The sequence below is a fragment of the Trachurus japonicus genome, chromosome 21 (assembly GCF_045865225.1).
Source record: "Trachurus japonicus isolate A0001 chromosome 21, Traja_1.0".
In the NCBI taxonomy this organism is placed as follows: Eukaryota; Metazoa; Chordata; class Actinopteri; order Carangiformes; family Carangidae; genus Trachurus; species Trachurus japonicus.
In genome coordinates, this window is record NC_140927.1 from 17,402,773 (window position 1) to 17,425,878 (window position 23,106).

Sequence of the window (23,106 nt, forward strand, 5' to 3'; positions counted from 1 at the left end):
AAATAGCAAAACTAACTTTGTCTAGTATCGACTTGGGTGCTCCATTTGTTTTTCATGCTATTACTCATAAAATTAGTATCTGTTAATTAACCAACAGAAAAATGGGAATTCGGTGTTTATCCAACAGAATACGACCTCAGCCCATCGTTATTCTATTAAACTGTGGCATCATTGTTTGTTTCTGTGCTCAGTTCACCTGTGAGTGAACATCAATGAGGAGTCAATGATCCAAAACAAAGGGGTCGACCAGGTGATGTACAGTAAGGTTGTAATGGTTTGTTTTGATAGTGCACACACCTGTTAATGGTATTTCCATCATGGAAGAATGTTCAGGAGGAGCTATAGGTTATCTAGCTTGGATGTGATGATCAGATGGCATTCTTCTAATTTGTCCTAGAATTGATTTGATTATATTAAGGCTATATTTATCACAGGAGCATCAGACATCAACATAAGGTTACAGTTTTCAGTATTTTTTCCATGTTTAAAATAAACACTGATGCATGTTGTTTAATTCACAGTCCTGTTGTCCCATCCACAGCAAAAGAAAAAAAAAATCCAGCTATCAAAAATCTCATTGCAAGATGAACTAGTTTGAACACCCAAAATGACTAAAGACTTCCTGAATACAAGGTAGGCTATAATATGATTATTTCTCAATAGACTTTTACATTGGAGTCACATTTGAATTAAAATCAGATGGAAGACTTATTAAATATAGATTGTCTTATTGAGATTTATATGGTCCAAAAAATCCTGTGACCGCCCACTGGAGCAGGTGGCGTCCTGCAGCGGTGACCAGAGGCGGCGCTGTGGAGCAGCAGCGGGGATCCGGGGCCAGGACTGAGCGGGCGGCAGCCTTCAGTCACTCTGCACCGGGCTGAGCGGTGAGCAGCACCGGGGTCAGCGGGCTCTCAACTTGTGGACTACTGAAGAAGCTCCGGAGCTCCAGAGCTGCGATGCTGCTGCTGCTGCAGGGATCAAACTGCGCCGTGTGCGCTGCGCTTTTACCTCTCCTCTGTCTCCTGGAGCCGGCGCTGGTGCTCGCCTTCAACCTGGACACAGCTCATGTCATCAAGAAGAGCGGAGATCCGGGCTCCCTGTTCGGGTTTTCTCTCGCCGTGCACCGGCAACTAAACCCCGACAAGAGAATGTAAGTGATGCCTTCAGTTGCTTATACACACTGCTGTTTGTTTTCATTGTCGTTGTGGACTTAGAGTGCAGCCCCTGTATGAGACACCTGATAGCGCAGGTTCATTAGAATTACTGGCACCTTAAGTAAAAACTTGATGGGATTTCTTAATTATAAGGAAGTAACTTAATTTACATAGCATCTTTAAGAGCAGGGGTCACAAAGTGCTTCAGGCAGGCAAAAGCATAAAACACAGATGGAGTCATGAAACATGGTAAAAGGATAACATGGTTACTGGGTCATAAAAGCCTAAAAACATATGATGACCTCGTACAACACAGTAAAACTTAGTGATCTGAAGTGAAGGATTCTGCTTGCGCAAGACGAATCTACTCATTTAGCTGTGGTGATGTCCAATATTATACCTGCAAGAGTTTCAGTTCTCTTAACAATCTTTTACATCAGTTGATGTGAGTCTTTGTCCTAATTCAACATTTCTACTCCCTCCCTGTGATGCTTTGAATGTGAAATGAGTAGCGGCCCTGAGGACAACAAGTCAATAAACAATGGTTATAACTGTTATGCAAATGTGGCTGTAAAGTCAGACTGAGGGGTAAAGCTGAAGCTGCTAGAGTCGATTGATCTGTTAGTTTTCAAGGATATTGATAATCAGCCATTTAAACAATTACCCAGGAATATTGTCAACATACACGGATCAAAGCTTTGTTGCTGTTTTATAACATTTTAAACAGGATATTGTTCTTTTTTTTTTTTTTTAAAGTATATTTTTTGGGCATTTATGCCTTTATAGATAGTACAGTTGAGACAGACAGGAAACGGGGAGGCAGAGAGAGGGGGGATGACATGCAGCAAATGGCGCCCGACGCGGGACTCGAACCGGGGCCGACCGCAGCGAGGACTGTGCCTCTATACATGGGGCGCCCGCTCTAACCACTATGCCACGCGACACCCCAGGATATTGTTCTTTTAATGACTTGGCAGGTGCTTTTTCACTCACTTTGATATAGGTCTATAATCAGCACTGAGACTAGTGAACAGTGTATGAACGTTTATGTCCAGTTGACTGATGTCATCCTGACTTCATCTGTCACATATTTCAGGCATTTCATTCATTCATTCACATTCGGTCAAATGATCCATGTCAAAGAGAGGTTCAGCTTCTCCCAGAATAAAAGTAAACAGCAGTTCAATTTAACATTTCCTCAGTGCAACAACATTTCCTGAACGCCACCATGTGCACACACACGACAGTAAACCACTGCCTATGGCTAGCCCTGAGGGTGCAGAAAAATGTCTGTGTGGTGAGCCTGAGCATCCTGCCACACAAAGAGTGATGGGGGGGGGGGGGGTTAAGTGAGGGGAGAGGGTGGCATGTCATAGCCTGCGAACAGGGTGAGGCTGTATGCTGCTGAAGCCACTGCATTGTACGCTGGTTATGGGCCATAGGATCCTGCAGCAGCATGTTGAGAAGCACGGCGCAGGGATGGAGGGCCCTGATAACGGGGGTGGAGTGGGGGTGGGGGGCAGATTTCCCAGAGATCCCACAGATTAGACTGAAGTTGTGGAATTTTATCTGACTGCTGTTTTGGCTCCTGTGTGAAGGCGGCTCATGATACACCAGACAGACACACCAACTACACTACAGAAATGTGTTTGAAACTGTGTGTTTGAAACACATTTGGATTGCTTCGTTCCCAAACAAACCAAAGACTGTGTAGATTCAGTGAAAGTCACTTTGTTGTGCAAACAGAGGTTCGAAATGTGACGCTGGGCTGAGAGTTTGTTTTTCGGCCAATAAAAGTGAGAGGAGAGTGAAGATCTGCCCCGTTAACAAGCATGATCTCTGTGGAAGCTGACCCACTTTATGCAACCACTCTACAGCAGGTTCAGTTAATGTGTGCAAAAGCTTTCAGTCATATGTTGTTTTGAATGTTTGCATAATCTGTCTTAAAATTCAGCAGTGATCTGAGTCATCGTTAATTAGTGGATGGACAGAAAATCCATCTGCAAACAATTATGATAATCAACTATTGTTTTTTAACAGGCATACAAAAAATAGCTGTTTGCAGTGTCTAAAATAGGAAAATATCCTGCTCTTTCTTGTCAGCAAACATGATATATTTAACCAACCAATCATAGCTTTAGTACAACTGTTATTGTTATTTATCAATGTCAGAATTATGTTCTCAATAAATTAGATCCAGAAAATAGATTTTAAAGAAAGTATGGAGTAAACAGCAGCTTTCTCAGCTCAGCCAGATCTCTGCTCTACATGCTCATGTGACGCAGAGATAATCAGGAGCCAGACGAGTCAAGTGAAAGCTCAGTAGAGCACACACACAAGTAGGTAATGAACAGCTCTGCATGACTTAAAGCTCAGACACGTACACACACACACACACTGACAAGTCTGACACTCTGAGCCCAAGAAACCCCAAGTCAGTGGTGTGTCACACACTCTGCATCTGTCTCTTCTGCTCTTATTTGAACACATGTTTGATGATGATCACAGTCACAGGCAGCTGTGAAACTCCACTGACCATCACTGCTTACATTAATCTGATTATTATAAATCATGTGTGAAGAGAGGAGCCCTTGACCCTCTACAGGCTCCTTTATAAATCCAGTTGGTGAAACACATGTGTAGCTAACAAGACAAATTGAATGAATCTTACAGTAATTAGCCGTCCATCCCCTCTGTGTTTCACAGCTGAAAAATCTTCGTCTCTTTGCTGCAATCGAAAAAAACAAATCATGTGATGAAAGGGTTGTTTTCTTTATGATGCATGAAACCCTTTATGCAACTCTATCCACAGTATTTCAATAATGGGTTCATTGAAAGCACAACTTGGACTCTCACTGTGTTTGTGCCTCTTACTGTTTATACTTCTGTTACTGTAAGTGGAGGTCCTGGGTTCAGCGTGACACTGGTCATAATGTGGCATCTTGCAAAGAGGCAACTGGATGCCTCTCACATGAATAATGTGTTGGGTTAATGATGTGGATATAACATCCTCGAAATGAAACCAGAGGAAAAGGCCATTGGACAGGACATGCACAGCCATCTGTGCACATGTAACCTGATAGAGCATAAGTGAATCAACGGTTGAGACATTTCAGTCCAACTTTATACTCAAGTCTGGAAAGTATGAAATAGATTGTGTGTGTGCTTGCGTGTGTGAGTTAAAAACTTGTTTTCAACTTTATTCTTTACTTAAAGTTTCCTCTGTGATGTGTATCTAATCACAGGTCAGCACCAATCTCTCTCTCTCTCTTTGTGTGTGTGTGTGTGTGTGTAAACTGAAACAGTTAGAACAGCTGCAGCACTTCTTGTGTGTTTGAGTGCACAGCTGTGGAGCGCTGGACCACATCTGTTAACAAAGATCAGTGAGATCACTGTGTAAACCCACACCAGGCAGCCACCACATATTCCCCTTTACACTGCAGTGAAAGACATGTTGCATGATGGGACATGGTTTCACAAGATGTTGTAGGTTATCATACTGATATTTGAGAAGTGAGAAATGTCCGACAAGAATATATGAACACAAATTAAATGTAGATTTGAAAATATTTTTCATTGGGTCACTTATACAGTAGTATGTGAATACAGTATACGTGCTGAGTTGTTGATTTTTGCACTAATATTATGACCACCTGCCTAATATTGTGTTGGTCCCTTTTGCTGCCAAATATGCAACAAAATGTGATGCACTGCTTATGGACACCTTTCTATCAGAACCAGCATTAACTTCCACTGCACACCCCACAAGAGCTGCGGTCTTTGAGACGCACTGACCCAGTCGTCGTTGTCAAACTGGCTCGAATCCTTTGGCTTGCCCGTTTTTCCTGCATCTAGCATACATTTTGAGGACTTTTAATGTTCACTTGCTGCCTAACATATCCCACCAACTCACAGGTGCCACGATGAAGTGTTATTCAGTGTTATTCACTTCACCTGTCAGGGCTCATAATGTTATGCCTGGTCAGTGTATATTGTGCAGTCAGAGTTAGGGCTGTGGTCAGAAATGAGAAATGAGGTTTTTGTCAATTTCTCAGCATTTAGCCTATACTGAGAAATATGTTACAAGACTGACACATCTGTGGTGGTGACTGAACATAACCAAAGTCTATCAAGTCTGCGTTAAATTCCCGTTTTTAACTTGAATGCGGTATTTGCATGAGTTACACTATGTCTATTAGCGTTTTTAACAGTTCAAATTCTAAAGACACAAAATATTTCCTTTTTCTCCTGTTTGAAAAACAAGTTCACGTGTCTGCTCCACTAGGTGTGCTGCATTTCAGCTACTCGCTAAATTCTACAACTGTCACTTTCCTGAGCAGCTCTTCTGTTGAGGGGGTGGTGCAACACGTTTTCCATAAATGCTGTGTTTTCCTGCGTGTCTCCCCCATGGATTTGGCTTCTCTTGAGCTGACAGACTCAACAGCAGAGGATGCATCTCAACACTGACACAAGACACATTTCGGAGCATTAGCTTCATATCTTAGTCTTTAAAGGCACAAATGCTCAAGATTTGGGTCCTAATGTAGCCTCCATTGCATTATTACATTCTTTCTGTCAATATATTTCACAATTTCTTTGTTGTCTCTCATAGTTTGAACCAGGTGCAGCCCATGTCCATCTGTGACTATACATCACGGTGTTCTGGGATTGTTTGCATTATATTATTGTGTATCTACAATATGCAGTAATCTTTGTCCTTGTTGCCAGTCTTGTGTCAGAGAAGACAGATTTTGGGCCTTTCTTGAGGCATTCAGCATCAGTTTAAGCATATTAGCCTGAGCCAGCTGGAGGTTGAATGTTAAATTGAAGCTCACACTGTAAAGACTCTTGTTTTTATTTGCATTTCATTGGGCTTTGTTTGAGGAGAGGTTTTACAGTTTGGTCTTCAGTCATACATTGCACCTCCTCTGGGGAGTCCTTGCTTTGCAAATGACGAGCCACGGGAGCTATCCCATAGATCAATAGTTGAGGAACAGAAGGAACTGCAGAGTCATGTTGAGGAGAAAGGGGTGGGGAGGATTTCCTCTAAGTCCTTTGAGAAAATTCCTACAATGCAAGTGGGCTGGTCGCCATATCACAAACGGTAGAGTGACTCACTTTGTGGAGTGTTTTATTCGTAATCTGTTTTTTACTTTAGTGTGAGAAACAGATGGACAGATGTTAACCTGGATTATTCAATCTCATGTTGCCTAATTGCTTTTATGGCCTGAGGGATGGATTCACTGCTAACACATCCAGTAATCTGATCCTATAGTAGAAACTCAGAAGATCAACTGTGATCTACCTTTAAGGTCTCCCCTCCTCACTCACACATTCCAACATGTTGTGATAACATCTGAGATACAGCTGAGTAATCTCATTTAGCATTGAGTTATTCATAAACAGTTATGTCACCGAGCCCCTAAACGTCTTTTTTGAGCAGCAGAATCATATAAATACAAATTTCCAACCTGGTGGGACAATAAAGTTTACCTTGACCTTGACTTGTCTATCACTTTATTTACAACAAGTCTTAAAAACTCAGATGGAAAACTGTGCCATCAACAAACTATTGTCCTTCTAAGAATTCTTTTCTTTTTTTCTTTTTCACAAAGGATGAACAGAGGTCGTAACAGACACTAACAGGAAATTACAAGTTTTCGTTTCTCCCTTTTTGACTCTGAAGTCTTGCAGTATACTGGCCTATGTAGCTTGCACGAGTTTCATTGTGTTAAGTTACAAATGCAGTGAGCTGTTGTCATGGAGTTATCTTGCACAGTACACAAATATAAACGAAAAGGAAGTTGGTGGTGCAGACCTCAGTGTCTGTTTCAAGTTACACAAAGTATAAATTGAAATCATACTGAAAACATAATCATGGCTTTTAAAACAAAACTACATTGATACAAACAAGATGCTTGTTGTCCATTCCAATCTATTAATACTGACTGTAGACAGAAATAGTTGTTCATAAAATTACATTACTATTTTTTCTTTCTCCTCATAACCCGCAGATCTAAGTCAAGTTGCAAATATTTCACTTCAAAGTCCAATTTTACAAATTTTCCGACAGGAAATCACATAACCCAATAGATTTCTTTGACTTTTTTGGTCTGTTTCTAGTACACTTCAGTCCTTCAAATTAATGTGTAAAAGAAAGGCTGATGAACTCTTCACAGTAAGTGTTGCTGATTGTCTCGTCCCAGCTGCTGCTGACATGAGTGGCCCTTGAAACACATCCTCTCCTCATGCCTGTGAGAATGTGGGTTTTGGAGAGAGAGAGGCTTTGGTCAGCGAGCGAAAGTTGGGCAGAACAACCACATTATTGAACGAGCTCCAAATTAGATTGTCTGCTTGAGCTCTCCTTTGCCCTCTGAAGAATGTCAGGACAGTAGACTACTGTCACGTACACATAGATTATTTTCTGTCTCAAAATACAGAAGCTCTTTGACGAACTGATTGAACACTGCCAGCTTTTCACAGACTAAAAGTACCGTAAACCATTCTTCCTATGCCATTCATAATGTGTACACGGTGGTCCATCATCCATTTAAAGACATGTAGCCTGTAACATACTCACCAAGGAGATTATCCTAATTTATTTAAATTTAGTTAAATTGACAACGAGGTGTCGATGGCAGTCAGCCATTCTTGTGGTTTGTGACATTGAGGCGAAGTATTCAAACTATTTTGATATGCTCACTATGAGGTGGACGTTTGTGGTTTTCAATGAAAGGTCTTGACAACTGTTACTTGGATTGCCAGGAAATGTTTTGCTCAGGAAATTTGTTGCACATATTGATTCATGTCTCCCACAGAGTGAACTGTAATAACTTTGGTGATGCCTTAAACTTTCATCTCGCGCAACCATCAGGTCAAAGGGTTTGTTTGTCCTGTCCTTTCCCCTGTAGCTTTACTTTAGATTTTTGTGCTTGCTAAGAAATTTTAACATATGCCTATTGAAATGAATTAGTTTACCTGGTAACACAGAGAGGGAGCGCACATCAGCGTTGATGAGAAACTGACATAACGAAAGTGAAGTCGCACACTCATAGCTACGATGTGGAAATGGGCTTTTTAATATCGGAAGGTTCAAACATAACCAACAGGTTATTTTGCCCATTTCGACACGGTAGCTATGAGTGTGCAACTTAACTTTCTTTAAAGCAGAAGTAAGTGGTCCGGTCGTTTTCGCTAATGCTGCGTTCCAGGCAGGCTTTTGAAATCGTAAATTACAGCTTCAAGTCACAACTTACGACTTTGTAGCGTTCCAGGCAACCCACCCGTGTTTCAGACCAAACACTCTATGTAAGTGATTGCTGTCGGAAGATATAACTATTTAAGACTTATATTAACACAAATATATCACTTACTTCTGCTTTAAGTTAATTTACCTGCTAAACATTAACCTGCTAAATATGAACACGATGGCTTTGACACACTGGCATTAGCTTTTAGCCAGAGTCCCTTGTGTAGCTGTTTCTCCATCTTTTGTTGATATTCCTGGATCAAATTCTAGTGAAATGGTCTCATGGCTTTTTACACCATTGAACCTGATGTGACTTATATAAGGAGCTGCTGTACATTTTTGGCATTGCTACTTACCCAGTGTTAGCATTACCAACAGCTGTTAACTTACGAGTCATAGAGCTGCTCAGAGGGCAGATGATGAAGAAACCATATGAAGTGACAGAAACCTTTGTCCTCTATTTGATAATGGCAGTGTAGATACAGGAAACATAGGGGGGGGGTGGCGTACAACCACAAAGGTTATGTGGTATGTGGTTTAAATTCTGCCTCATTTGTTCTCAAATAATAATTTGCTTCATTTGAATTTTATATGAGTCTTTCAGAGTGTTGTACTTTCTCTGGTTAAACAAAAAAACAAGAGTAAAGTAAGATGAATTATGTCTGCCAACAGTAGAAACAATATTTTTAATGTATGAAAGCAGCTCGAAGCAATGGTTCGTTCTTTTTCTTGACAGGAAAACTTCTGCGTTCTTGCTGTTCATCACTGTCACTCTTTTCACATACATGTACTAAATTCAACAAGCTGCTGCCCTGGTGCTTGTTGAAAGGTCTCTTTAAAATGTAGAAACTGTAGCAGCTCAGAGTGATGACAGGTGACTAGTTTACAGCCCAAAAAAAGCTAATTTTAGTATTTAGCACCTAATCCTGTAATGCCTTCAAAAATAGTACTTTAAAATAAAATTGTTCATTTTTTTTTCTTTCTTTCAGGCTGCTGATCGGTGCTCCCAAAGCCAAAGCCCTCGGAAATCAGAAAGCCAGCGTCACAGGAGGGCTTTATAAATGTGAAATCTCTCAGTCCAGTGGTTGTGATCGCATCGAGTTTGATAATGACGGTGAGAAAATAGCTCTACCTCTGAAATAATGTTTCAAAGAGTCGATTTTAGTTTATTTGACTTGGAGACAGAAACAAAGTCTAAGACTCATTTCCATTTTGGTCTCAACGCATATCCAAAAATGGACAATAGAATAAAATCAAGAAGTGAAGAATGACTATCATTGCTCATATCCTTGTCTTGTGTTGCTACATTTTGAAAGAGGACGTACGTATTGAGAACAAGGAGAATCAGTGGATGGGGGTGACGGTGCAGAGCCAGGGTCCTGGGGGAAAGATTGTGGTGAGTAAAACTGAGCGCCTGCTCTGTCGTCCCCAGTAACCTTGAGTCGTGCTGAGGTCTTATCTGTTATCAAAGCACAAACTATATAACACTGCCCCTGTTTTGTAATTCCAGACATGTGCTCACCGCTATCAGAGGCGCTTGTTTGTGAACACCGCTCAGGAGTCCCGCGACATCACCGGCCGCTGCTATGTGCTGAGTCAGGACCTGACCATCGACTCGTCCTCCGATGAGGACGGAGGGAACTGGAACTTCTGTGAGGGCAGACCCAGAGGTCATGAGATGTTCGGCTCGTGTCAGCAGGGCTTGGCCGCCACCTTCACCAAGGACTACCATTATGCGGTGTTTGGAGCACCAGGAGCTTACAACTGGAAAGGTCACTAACGAAACCACAAACACACACACACACACACATAAAGATTTGTTGTTTACACCGGTTAACATCGACATCCTGTGCAGGCATTGTGCGCCTGGAGCAAAAGAACAACACTTTGTTGGAGATGGGAGTGTATGATGACGGCCCATATGAAGTTGGAGATGAGCACCTCTTGAACCCTGAGCTGGTGCCTGTTCCTGCCAACAGCTACCTCGGTCAGTATATCTACCCGCAAAACACAAAAATGTCCAGTAGCTATTTTTGTTTGCGACTTATATTTTGATGGTTTTTATGCCTCCACGCCTGTGACACACAGCACGTTGTTTTGCGTTGTTCACATTGTCGTAGTGTCTTTTGGTCTTTTTGGCCATTGTTGTGAACAGGATATCACAATAACGCCTTGAAGGAACTTCAGAAGGGCTCAGAGGTCAAACGTCAAGGTCACATTGAGCTCTTTTGAATTCAACATCTCCAGAACTCCTCAGAGGAACCCCTTCAAATGTTTCCACCCGTGTCCACTCGTACTTGAGGATGACCTGACCACACTATCATGGTCACAAATCAAAGTTCGTAGTCACACTTTGTAGCTGTTACAGTAATTGTTAATGGAGTTGAACAAAAGTTGAATCAATGTTAGAAATTAAACTTTAGACATTTTGACTTTTAAGACACAGGTGTAACTACTGTAATAACGTGATTAACATAACTACTGCTGGAACAGAGTGATCAGTGTTAAAAGTTGCACCAGTTGTTTTTCCTGTTGTGTCTGCAGGGAAAAGAGTCTTCGGAGCTGATTCGTTTGGCAGGAAGTGGTACTCGGATGCTAATCAGGCTTTGTTATTAGTCTCCTCAGTGTTTTAAGCAGTCAACAGAAATGTAATTAGTTTCTGAGCTGGATGGGCGTGAATATTTTGGGCTGGGAACTGATGCAATGAACAGATTTAGCATTTACTGTATAGACTGTGCTCTTGTTGCTGCACTAGTGACTGTGAACTGTCACCTGTATGACAAGATAGGATGATATTATGAGTCATGTACGTGTTGTGCTGTCTCACTGAAACCCAGAACTTATGCATAAAAAGAAAATGATATCTATCAAAACAATCCCCAGCCTGACAACTGAAATGAGCCAAGACTGGGAGGGTGATATTCCAAAATCAGGGGAAAAAAACAGGTAATTAGAAACCTCCTCTCTTATTAATGTCCCACAATTTAGGATTCTCCCTTGATTCGGGGCACAACATCACCAGAGGTCGGGGCCTGACAGTGGTGGCTGGAGCACCGAGAGCCAATCACAGTGGAGCCGTGGTCCTGTTGAGTAAACAGAGGGACTCCTCGTCCAGACTCTCTGTGGAGCACATCCTGTACGGACCGGGACTGGGATCCTCCTTTGGATACGACGTGGCTGTGGTTGACTTGAATGATGATGGGTGGGTAGTATTTCTCACCTATTCTATATATTTAATCATGTTTTAATTAATCAGACGTGTAATTCAAAGTACCTTCTTTATTATAATCTGTCCACCCTGTTACTGATGTACATTTTCAAGGTTTATTTATCTTCTAGGCTTCATTCTATCTGGTACTGATAAACATTCGCCTCCTTTCTTTAATCTAGCTGGCAGGACATAGTTGTAGGAGCCCCGCAGTTCTACATGAAGGACAGAGACATAGGAGGAGCTGTTTATGTCTACATCAACAAGGCAGGACGGTGGGAAAAGATCACTCCGATCCGTCTGAACGGGACCAAGGACTCGATGTTTGGACTAGCAGTGGAGAACATTGGAGACGTCAACCAAGACCACTATAAAGGTAATTTAGCTGTCTTTTTGTATCTTGTTTATGCTCTCTCTATCGGTTGCTGTCACATTATACTCAATTATTTATTTTTCCATTCAGACATTGCCATCGGAGCTCCTTATGATGACAGCGGGGCAGGAAAAGTCTACATTTATCATGGATCTGTAAAAGGGATCAACACCAGTCCTGCACAGGTCAGCCTTTTTAGGGTTATAGGAATTTTTTCTCCAGACAGTCTCCTGTGCAAGCTTTTACCTTTGATGATAAGTAAAGTGTGTCATGGTCTGGACTCCAGACTGTGAAGTTTAAGTGCTAGCTTGTCAAATGTCTGCAAATCATTCTCGCTCCTGATACTAAAGAACCAAATATCAGTAATATATTATTTTATTAACTTTCTGGCCATGTTCTGGCTTTTTAAACTTCCTTGTAAAATGTTTCCTCTTTTTTCACAGATCCTTTCGGGGAAGAAGCACAACCTCCAATTCTTCGGTTATTCCCTGGCAGGAGGCATGGACCTGGACATTAACTCTTATCCAGACCTGGCTGTAGGCTCTCTGTCAGACACAGCTCTAATTTACAGGTAATTATTCCCTCATACATTGTAAGTGAAATTAAACCCTACTGATTTCAATCACAGCATAATTTAACAACCTTTTTCTCAGGGCACGGCCCGTCATTAGAATCAGGAGGAATGTCAAAATATCTCCACAGGAAATTGACCTTACAATCAAAACCTGCGGTAACAGCATTTGGTAGGTGCTCTAATATTCTTATATTTAAACAGAACTTAGTCAAAACATTCACTGTTTGAGTTATTAAAAAAAAAAACGTTTTCTCATCCTTAGCTTCACTGTGGAAGCATGCTTCACCTACACAGCAAATCCGACGTCTTACAGCCCTAAACTAAGTAAGTATAACAAGATTTAGGATCTGTGATACAAGATTTCTGAGCCAGTTCTTCTTACACATGCTTCTCCTCTACCCTGCAGCTATCAGCTACTCTGTCGAGGCAGACGGAGAGCTCAGGAAACAGGGGCTGCCCTCCAGAGTGAGGTTTCTGAACTCGTCCCGCAACGACGCAGACTACCAGTATAACAGCACATTAGAGCTCCGTGGCCAAAAGCAAGAAACATGCGTCACGATAAAAGCCAGACTTAAGGTAAAACATATCAATGACAGGATATAATAATCCTCACAGTGGACAAATCAAGTAAATATACTGAAAAATATAATGAGACTCAGCCAATACTGTAAAACTGAAAAGTTGATATATTTGGTATCATCACATTCAAGCACTAAGATATCAATGAATTTGATGCCCTTGAGGATATTTTAAAATCCTATCCTACAAGCATTTTAAAGCTGAAACGATTTATTTCTTAACCAATTTGTTATTCAACTGATAAATACTTGGCCTGTATGTTTATGAATGATTTCTTTCTGCTTCTGACATGGCAGAATTTGCTTCTTTTCTTTATAACATAAGAAACTAAATATATTTGAGGTATGAATTGTTGATAAAACATTATTAAGATTATTATAAAGATATTTTCAGATGTTTATTGTCCAAGTTAATAATCAATTAATCAAGAAAATAATGAACAGTTAGTAAAATGTCTTGTATCACAAACCACACATACATTTATTTGCTACAATTGCTTCAGTAAATGTGTCTTTACATATGTCAAAAAATGTGAAGCTATAGATGAGATTACATGCAGTTTCTGCATTTGTTCAGTGACAGTAAAAGCTAAAACATATTTTTCACAAATCTTCACAGTCTCATGATGATAGTAGTTCTGACTGCCTGGATCTTTTAATGCTGAGCTCCTCTAGCAGCACAGAGCAAAGCCAGTCAGCAGCAAAACCAGGTGTGATACAGCCTGCAGTTAAAGATGGTTACATCAATTTTAAAAATGTGTTTAGTGGTAAACAAATGTAATGCTTTCTTTGTTTTGGCTTAAGGCAGGTAGAAATTAGTTATTATGTTTCTGATTTCCACAGGACAATATTAAGGACAAGATGCGCAGCATTCCCATCGTGGTGTCTGCTGAAATTTTGGGTACAAAGCGTCAGAGGACAAGGAACGGCCTCCCTCAGCTTATGCCAATATTAGACTCCTCTCAACCCAGCAAAGAAGTCATGGAGGTAAACATGTCAACTGTGTTTAGTATTCATCATTATGTTGATGCAAAAATGTTTCTCCTGGTGTTTAGTTTTGGCTTTGTTGTCGTTGCAGGTCAACTTTGTAAAAGAGGGATGTGGAAGTGACCATGTTTGTCGGAGCAAACTGAAGATGGAGTACAAATTATATTACAAACAAAACAATGCGCAATCCCCACTGCCCATGTAAGCTCTTCTGTTTCTACTCCTTTGAGCAGTGGGTTACATTATGATTTTAAAATTGTTGTAAGAAAAGTTAAAGTTATTAATAAATTAATAGTCAACAATATTTATTTTTTTACACATTGCTTTTACTTCCCAGTGAAAGTCCACACCCACATCTACTAGTGTAGGTCCTTGTGCTGCAATTTGAGTTTGCTGTGAATGTGACAATAGGCAGTAGTTCAAAACGCTTACTTTAACAGCTCAGTGAGTCAATTTTAAAATATGAAAACGCACTACAAGCAGGAAGTTGGGATGGACATCTTTGTGTTTCTGCAGCAAGAACAACGTTCCTGTGTTTCATCTGAACTATGAGAGGAAGAACCTGGTTCTGCAGGTGACAGTGAGCAACATGAATGGAGACGATGCTTATGAAGCGAAGCTGGTCGGGACTTTTTCAGATGCGCTGTCATATTCTGGAGTCCGCTCACATCAAACAGCGGTAAGTCTACACTCCCTCATACAAGCATAGTCCTCACACGCCAGAATAATTAGTAGGTTGTAAAACAAGAGTTTGACCTAATAGTGCCCCTAGATGAAATATTATGGTATCACAGTCATTGGGATTCATCTTCCGTGTTTGTACAAAACTTTACAGGAATCCATCAAGTAGCTGTGACCATAGATCAGTCCTAGTCGTATCTGGTGAAAAGTGACATTAACAAAGTTAATAATTTTGCAGAAACAATACTCTCTAATTACTTTCAGATTTTCTCATTTACAGTTTTTCTTTTTAAAAAGTGATTAAATCTTAAAATTTGCTCTTCCCAGTTGGAAAAGCAAGTGATCTGCAGTGCCAACCAGAACGGCTCTCAAGCAGAGTGCGAGCTGGGAAATCCCTTTAAGAGAGACTCGAAGGTACAAGCCTGTCATGTTCACGTTAAATCTTACTTTGACATGTAGTTGTTCAATTGTGAGACACTTTTTTATTCCTCCTTTTTTTCGACAAGACTACGTTTAACGTCATCCTGAGCACCGTGGGTATGACTCCGCGGACGACAGAGATTGACATGGACCTGCAGCTCCAAACGTAAGTACTGCTGCTGCGGATGCTGAGCTGAGCTTTGTAGTATGTTCTGCACATCTCAGGAATTACTGTGATACCGCATTTCACTATACTAATATATGTTTGTTTTTTGTTTTTTTCAGGACCAGCGTGCAGGAAAACATTGCCCATGTGAAAGTAAAGGTTCACGTGATCATTGAATTGCCACTGACAGTCAGTGGGTGAGTGTGTTTCCTTGCTGTGTGATGCTGCTGCCTGTACACACACACAGTAAATGTGAAATGAAAATATTTGCTTGGCTTGTGTTCCTCAGGGAGGCCAGCACTAACCAGGTTTCTTTTGGAGGAGTTGTGAAAGGAGAAAGTGCCATGGTGACAGAAGAAGAGATAGGAAGCTTGATTACCTACACATTCAGAGTATATATTCATCTTGCCTACCTCTCTATATTATGAACTCAAGTATTACTACTAAAAAATGATAGTTTATGACATAACTTAGGAGTCCTGCATTGATAATTCCCGCAGATACACAACGTGTGGAAGTCTTTGGAGCCCCCTGTTACAGCCTCGCTTCACATTCAGTGGCCTAAATTCAACAGAAATGGGAAATGGCTTTTGTACCTGGTGAAGGTCACAGCTACAGGACGTGAGAAGATCCAGTGCTCTCCAGAGTCTGAGATCGACTCTCTCTCTCTCAAGGTACAGTAGGATACATGAAGAAGATGTTTGTTTTCATGTGCTCATGGTGAAACTTCCCGTCACTGCTTTGTTCTTCCAGGAGTCCACTGTGTCCCGTACAAAACGGGAAATTGAGAGAAAAGAAAGAAAGCCAGTGAGAAAAATGTCGTCTCTGTCAGACAAAAATAAAGTTCTGGTGAGTCTTTGTTGTGGATGTATTCACATTATTGTTTTTTTTTAAACAAAGGTGTAGATTTGAGTGTAACAGGACCTTTCTTTCTTCCAGTCGTGTGAGAATGGGATTAAATGTGTGGAGCTCAAGTGCCCTCTGCAGGGGCTGGACGGTACAACGATCGAGCTGAGGTCTCGTCTGTGGAACTCCACCTTTATTGAGGTGACATATTGAATTTTTCTCATCACACCGAGCCAGCTGATGAGGTACGACCGTCTCACCTGTGTGGATGTTTCTGTTTTTTTTACACAGGATTTTGCCTCGGTTCCCATTTTGCACATTGTTACGAAGGCCTCGCTCGTGCTTCATGATCAGGCTGCAAACATGATCCTGACAACTCCTGACACGGAAGTAAGTGGCTCGACAACCACAACACGTCATCAACCGTCATCCTGACTCTCACTATCACTTGGTTTTCCTCTCTTTGTTGTATTGCAGGTGACAGTGGCAGTGTCCCCAGAGAGCGCAGTGGCACAGTATGGAGGAGTTCCCTGGTGGATCATACTGGTGGCTGTTCTGGCAGGCATCCTGATTCTGGCCTTGTTGGTGTTTCTGCTCTGGAAGGTAAGTTCATGGACGCTACATCGTCATGCCATCAAAGTTAAAATTTGAAAAAACAGAGAATAAAAAAGTGAGATAGAGCACAAACTTGTCAAGAGATTACTGTAGGTCAGTGATGGTTTATTCTGGGAACATTTGGGCTGTGATAACCATTATTGGGACTTGTTTTAGACTAAATACTTGTTTTAATAATTGTAAATAATAATAAAAAAAGACATTAAACAACAATGTAGGTAATCGGTTGCAGTTTTACAGTGACTGAAAATAGATATTCAGATCTTAAAGGTTAAAAAAAACCAACGTTATCAGTTTGAAGTAATGGTTATCAGAATAAAACGATTTTTTTTGCTTCAGTCAGTTGCATTTCAAGGAATAGTTTGACATTTTTTAGGAGATTCGTTAATTTGCTTTTCATGTTGAGAGTTAGATGAGAGATTGATGAGGCTACAACTCAAGTTACTGACTGGAAACAGGAGGAACATGAAGTCATTATATCTTGTTTGTTTAACCCAACTTTGTTTAACCTACTTCCTGGCTCTTGTTTAAAAGTGGCATCAATCTCACTGTCTAACTATAATTGAAAACATGTAATTCCAAAAAATATCAAACTATAGTCCTTCAAATTGCAACACAGTAGTAAAAGTATTCAGTAGTGGTTAGATTTAACAAGTGAGTATTATACAATGTATTAGAAATGATCAGGTGTGTGTTAGTCTTTGAGAACAAATAGGTCCAGGTTTTGTTTGAATTTAAGAAACATCTGGTTGTTATCTGGTGACACCGGAAAGATGAATCCAGATAAAGCTGTTTCCTTAACAAAATGTATTTCTCTAGTGTTTTTCTGGAAGAAATCATGTGATCCACTTCTTCAGTTTGTCACTCTTAACCATTCATCACCCTTACTCCTCCCTCAGTGTGGTTTCTTCAAGAGAGCAACCAAAGACGAATATGATGCTGCATATCACAAGGCAGAGATCCATGTTCAGCCCTCTGACAAAGACAAACTCTCTGCTGAGGCCTGATTTATACTCTGAACAGGGGTAAAAATGAGCTGTCAGCATGGAGTGTGATTACTGCAGTCACTAATGAACTCACTTTGCAACCAAATCAGCTGATTTGAGGCGGAAAAATTCAATCAGACACATATTGTGCGAAGCTGATGACTTTGCATGTTATTTGGGAAAATTTACATCACACACTTTTAAAAGTTTAACATTGAATAAATATGGAATAGATACAGTATGAGTAGAAAAGCACACTTGGTCATAAGTCTTCAGGTGTTTGTTACAATATGTGTCTCTGAATTTTGCATATATAATATTAATGCATTTTCTTATGAGCAGGCTGAATGTTTCCTTTTTTTCTTTTCTTTTTTTTTTTGAATTGTGCTTTGCAGGTGCTTTTGCTGATATGACTTTTACTGCTTGGCTGTTATGAAGCATCTTCTTAAAAACTGCAAAGCATGCTTAAAAAAATCATGCACAGCTCTCTCCCTCCCCCTGTTGTTTACAATGTGCATAAATGTTCCCGACATTTATCAGTTCTTTTTTAAACATTGTATTTTTTTTTTTTCTTTCTTCTCAGTGTGGCTTCTTCAAACGCTCCAAACAGGACAGCAGCGTCCCTCGCTACCACGCAGTGCGGATAAGAAAGGAAACTCCCGAGTACAAAGATGGAAAAGTCAAGCTTGATCCTTTTGAAAAAAAGCAGTGGAAGACGACTTGGATCGACAATGAGAGCTACTCATGATGTGTTAGATGTTTTTCCTTCAAGCGTCGAGGCAGAAATACACTGAACTTTGTTTGTTGTTCCTTGTTGTGAACATGATGCTTAGTGATTTGACTCTGAACCAGCTGAGTTCACACCTTTGAATTTTTACTCTGTACAGTCGATGACCTTGTTTTGTAAGTTTTGTATATATTTAAATACTTAATGCACACTGTATATTTATTTTTTTGATAATGTCATGGAGCCAAAGAGTTTTTTTAGTCGTAAGTCTGCCCTGGAGCTGGAGAGTGAAGGGCAAAGTTTACTACTGTTGTGAAGTTGTACTGTCTTTAAACTGTATGCAAGGAAGGTACAGCTTTCTCGGTGTAATATGAATGTACAGGAGTATTTTACATTTTTTACTTTTTATGCTTCTAGCTTCAATATTTTCTAAATGAAATACTTCAGTCCTCCTTAGAAAGACGTTTAGGTACATTATCATGTCACTGTACAAACGACCACGGCTGACTCTAAATACAAGTGCAGGTTGTTTTTCACACATCTTCTCACTGTTGTGACGTTCAGGTAGCATCCACTGTATTACTGTAGGTCATCACTGAGGTTTTCATGTCATGTGAGGAATCCAAAGGGAAGATGGAAAAAAGCAACTGAAAAGTATCTTTTATAGATTTAATTCAAGATCAGTGTCTCACTTATTGATGGTAAATATGATTAAATGTTTTAAAAACCAATTCCACCTGTTTTTGAATCCCTTTACATTTACATACATGATATACTGTAAATGCAGGGCTGCAATTTATTAATTTACTGATTGTTACATCATCCACAATCCTGAGCAGGATGATGACACAATCAATTAATCAATAGTTTTGCTTGGCTTGTGTTCAGCTCTGTAAGAAACAATCAATTATCATAATATCTAATCTTCTGTAAATTTGCTCATGTAAAAACTAAAACTAATCCTATTAGCCTTTGGCTCTTACAAATGAGATATATTGTCATACATAAGCCACTATAATGAATGCAGCAGCTTTTGTATTTTATCTTTACTACCCAATAACACAGAGTCTTAATCCAAAGGTTTATTTAATGATACTCTTTCAAACAAGCAAAGCATTTACATGGGAGGAAATGTTCATTTTCACTGATCTATATAAAAACTATTGCATTGAAAATATCAATCTGTATGCAACACAAACGACTCCAAACAGTTGAGGAGAGAAAGCAGTTGAAAAGGACTTGTGATCAAAGCAAATCCGACACATTTCGATGCTGAGAAAAGCATCCCCCATTTATGACTACTGTCAAATTAGAACGATGTCAATATACAGGCCAAATATGTTGATTTCAGATCAGTCAAATGTTAAACGAAAGGTTTTCTCTTGCTCCTTGCGCTGGTTGTCGCACAATTTGGACACCTCCTCCACCCGTCTCTGCAGAAGAACTGAATTCTGATCGATCCACTGGAGAGAATCCATGTGGGCGTTGAGGATTTTACAGATCTGCTGAAGCTGAGAGAGAAAAAAAGAGTAAATGTAAATTCATTTGCAACAATAAATGTCAAAGCATCAAAACTGATCAAACCCAGTTTAAATACATCTAATCTCATCTTACTGGGTCACTGGTGTCTGCTGGGCCGCTGGATGTGTTGAGGTGCTCAATGATCTCCTTCAGGTCTTGTGACATCCTCTTCAGCTGCGCATCCACGTTCTCCGCCAGCTTGTACGTCCTCTCACGCTCCTCGTCGGCGTTCTGCATGTAGATGGTTCCGCTCTGCTCCTTCACAGAGTCCTCCAGAGGACAGAGTAAGTCCTCCAGCTCCTTCTGTTGCGACAGGATGAAGTCCAGCTCCTGGTTCAGCCTCCTCTGGTCCAGCTTCACCTTCTCCATCTCTTTGTGCAGGGATGTGATCTTCTCTCCGTTCTCCACCAGCATGCGGTCCCAGGCGTTCACCTGAGTGGCCTGCTGCAGGAAATGTCTCTCTTGGTCTTCAAGCTCCAGACTCCACTTGTTGATGAGACCCTCTAGCTGGGCGTAGGTCATCACTGGAGGAGCAGTGGTTGTAGTGACCGATGTGGCTGTGGCCGCTGTTGTGATACCAATGCCGGACACAGGTTTGAGTCCCAGTGTGAAGCCTGTGGCAGCACCTGTTGTGGCCGCTGCGGCTGCGGCTGCAGCAGCGGCTGCGGCAGTAGAGGCAGGGGCAGAGGTGGCCGTGGTGGCAGTAGCTGCCCCCAGAGGTTTGAGCATAAAGGCCAGGCCTCCAGCAGCTGCTGCTGTTGTTGCAGCGGGGGCAATGCTCGCTGCTGCGGTTGGAGCTACACCCAGAGTAAAGCCCGTACCTGTGGCAGGGGCAGCTGCAGCTGCAGCTGTAGCTGTAGTGATGGGAGTTGCAAAGAGAGTGGGGCCTGTAGGTTGGGCTGGCTGGATGGATACAGGAGGAGCAGGGGTGGATGAAGGTTTAATCCCAAAGGCAAATCCTCCACCAGCTGCTGGAGCTACTGTGGCTGCAGCGGTGGAGACTGGCTGCGGCTGGGCGCCCAGGGTGAGGCTGGGTGGAGCTGCACTGTTGCCAAAGCTGAAGCCTCCGGTGGGAGCAGCGGTGGGGGCTGCAGCTGAGGTCACCTGGACCTTTGTCGCCCCAAAGCTGAAGCCTCCAAACCCGAGGCCACCTGCTGCTGCCGCCGCCGCCGCTGCTGATGTTGCTGCTGCCGCCGCCGCTGCCGCTTGTGGTGTGGGGGCTGCTGATGCTGCGTTAAGTTGGGGTTGAATCTGAGCAGCGGTCCCAAAGGTGAAGCCCCCTCCTCCTCCTGGAGGGGCGGCTGCGGTGGTCTGTGCTGACAGCCCGCCGCCCAGGGTGAACCCTGTCCCCGCAGCTGGAGCTGGAGCCTGAGCGGTGCCGAGCGTCAGCCCCGCTGCGGCCGCGGGCTGAGGAGCGGCGCCCATACCAAAGGCGGTGGTGGGGGTCCCGAAGGAGAATCCTCCTCCTCCGCCGGCGGCTGCGGCGCTTTTCCCCGGGGTACCGAAGCTGAAACCACCGGTGGAGTTGGCGACGTTGCCCGGTGGCTGAGCGGCGGCGGTCACGTTACCGAAGCTGAAGCCGCCGCCTCCTGCTCCTGCTCCGGGCGCCGCCGGTGTGGAGCCCGGCATCCCGAAGCCCGTGGCGGGGGCTGCGGCGGTGGGCTTCTGGGTCCCGAAGGTGAAGCCGCCCCCAGAGGGCTGCCCGAAGTTAAACCCACCACTCATTTCTCTCTGTCACAAGTACAACAACGCTGTCCAGGGAAGTTGAGCAGCACAAAATGGGCACTTCCGGTCTGGACCTGTGGCTTTTGGCGGGTCACAACAACACGAGCCGCTCCGACGGCCGTTACCGAGGAAACGCTTCTTCCTACCAACACTTTCCGGACGTCGGACGTTAATTAAATCGATCAGATGTTTGATGGCGTTACCTCGACCGAGACGGGGGTCACACACTAGCAACACGTCGTTGACAAAAACGTGGCTAGTAGTCGCATCGCTTCGTCATGCAGCCATTTCTGTGGCCGACTACAGGAAGTGACGTTTACCGGGACCGGGGAGAAGTGGGTCACAGTTTTGCCCAGAGTGCGGTCTGTCACGGCCCGAGTCCCGCCTCTCTTCATAAGACTGACAGATATAATGTCCTATCACAACCCCCGCTGGAGCCAACCACACATTTAATTGGCTGGGCCTGAAACCTGGCAAACAAGTCTCAGGGATGGAAAAACCAACTAGCGGCGTTACCAAAGAGTAAACAGTGGACAAAACAAAACTATCCCTAGACGCAAAAAGAGGATAACGGACTACTTTGCTCCATTCAAAACTAAGGTAAGCTCGGAAATTTCGGAAGTTCCGAAAAAAACCCTTCATAATATTTACGTTATCGTTTCAGAAAACAACATGGAAGCGTACATAAATTAAAGCAGAAGTAAGTGGTCCGGTCGTTTTCGCTAATGCTGCGTTCCAGGCAGGCTTTTGAAATCGTAAATTACAGCTTCAAGTCACAACTTACGACCTTGTAGCGTTTCAGGCAACCCACTCGTGTTTTTCCGACCTGTTTTACCGGTGAAAGTCACTATAACGGCCACTCGTAACTTCCGACCGGTGAACTCGTACCAGATCGAACTGGTACGACTTCACGGTCGGAAAAATACGAGTTTCCTTGAACGCACCATAACAGTCCTCGTCCCTACGTCGCCACATTCACGGCGTCCCTTGGCTGCACACACAGCCCTGCATGCCGTTCTCTCTCCTCATTGGATAAAAACTGTAGGATACGATAAATGTTTTCTCTTCGGCTCAGAGCAGAGCAGAGTGACTGACAGACCCGTGTTTCGGTCCAAACACTCTATGTAAGTGATTGCTGTCGGAAGATATAACTATTTAAGACTTATATTAACACAAATATATCACTTACTTCTGCATCGTTTGTTCCAGTAATTCCAATATTGCTTGTGATGTCATAAGCAGTCACACTGGAAGTCATGAATGAAACTGTTTCCGAGAGAAATATTCGACTTG

General features: G+C 42.3%; 2 protein-coding genes across 2 annotated transcripts; one reads left to right on the forward strand and one right to left on the reverse strand.

The window, feature by feature from the left end:
* Window positions 1-867: 867 nt before the first annotated feature.
* Window positions 868-19,296, forward strand: itga6a (integrin, alpha 6a). Its single transcript, XM_085765709.1, has 25 exons — window positions 868-1,153; window positions 9,396-9,520; window positions 9,723-9,802; window positions 9,917-10,178; window positions 10,262-10,393; window positions 11,395-11,608; window positions 11,797-11,990; window positions 12,078-12,172; window positions 12,431-12,558; window positions 12,641-12,730; window positions 12,824-12,885; window positions 12,968-13,137; window positions 13,983-14,126; window positions 14,218-14,327; window positions 14,643-14,805; window positions 15,135-15,221; window positions 15,314-15,393; window positions 15,513-15,590; window positions 15,683-15,785; window positions 15,894-16,067; window positions 16,147-16,242; window positions 16,333-16,440; window positions 16,531-16,629; window positions 16,717-16,842; window positions 18,424-19,296. Exons 1-25 carry the CDS (start codon window positions 960-962, stop codon window positions 18,586-18,588), a joined length of 3,279 nt encoding a protein of 1,092 aa, XP_085621835.1. The 5' UTR covers window positions 868-959; the 3' UTR covers window positions 18,589-19,296.
* Window positions 19,297-19,636: 340 nt separating this feature from the next.
* nup62l (nucleoporin 62 like) lies at window positions 19,637-22,132 on the reverse strand. The gene is made up of 2 exons (XM_085765710.1): window positions 20,182-22,132; window positions 19,637-20,078 (listed from the first exon to the last, which is right to left on the reverse strand). The coding sequence occupies exons 1-2, from the start codon at window positions 21,811-21,813 to the stop codon at window positions 19,920-19,922; spliced, it is 1,791 nt and encodes a 596-aa protein (XP_085621836.1). The 5' UTR covers window positions 21,814-22,132; the 3' UTR covers window positions 19,637-19,919.
* Between the last annotated feature and the right edge of the window lie 974 nt (window positions 22,133-23,106).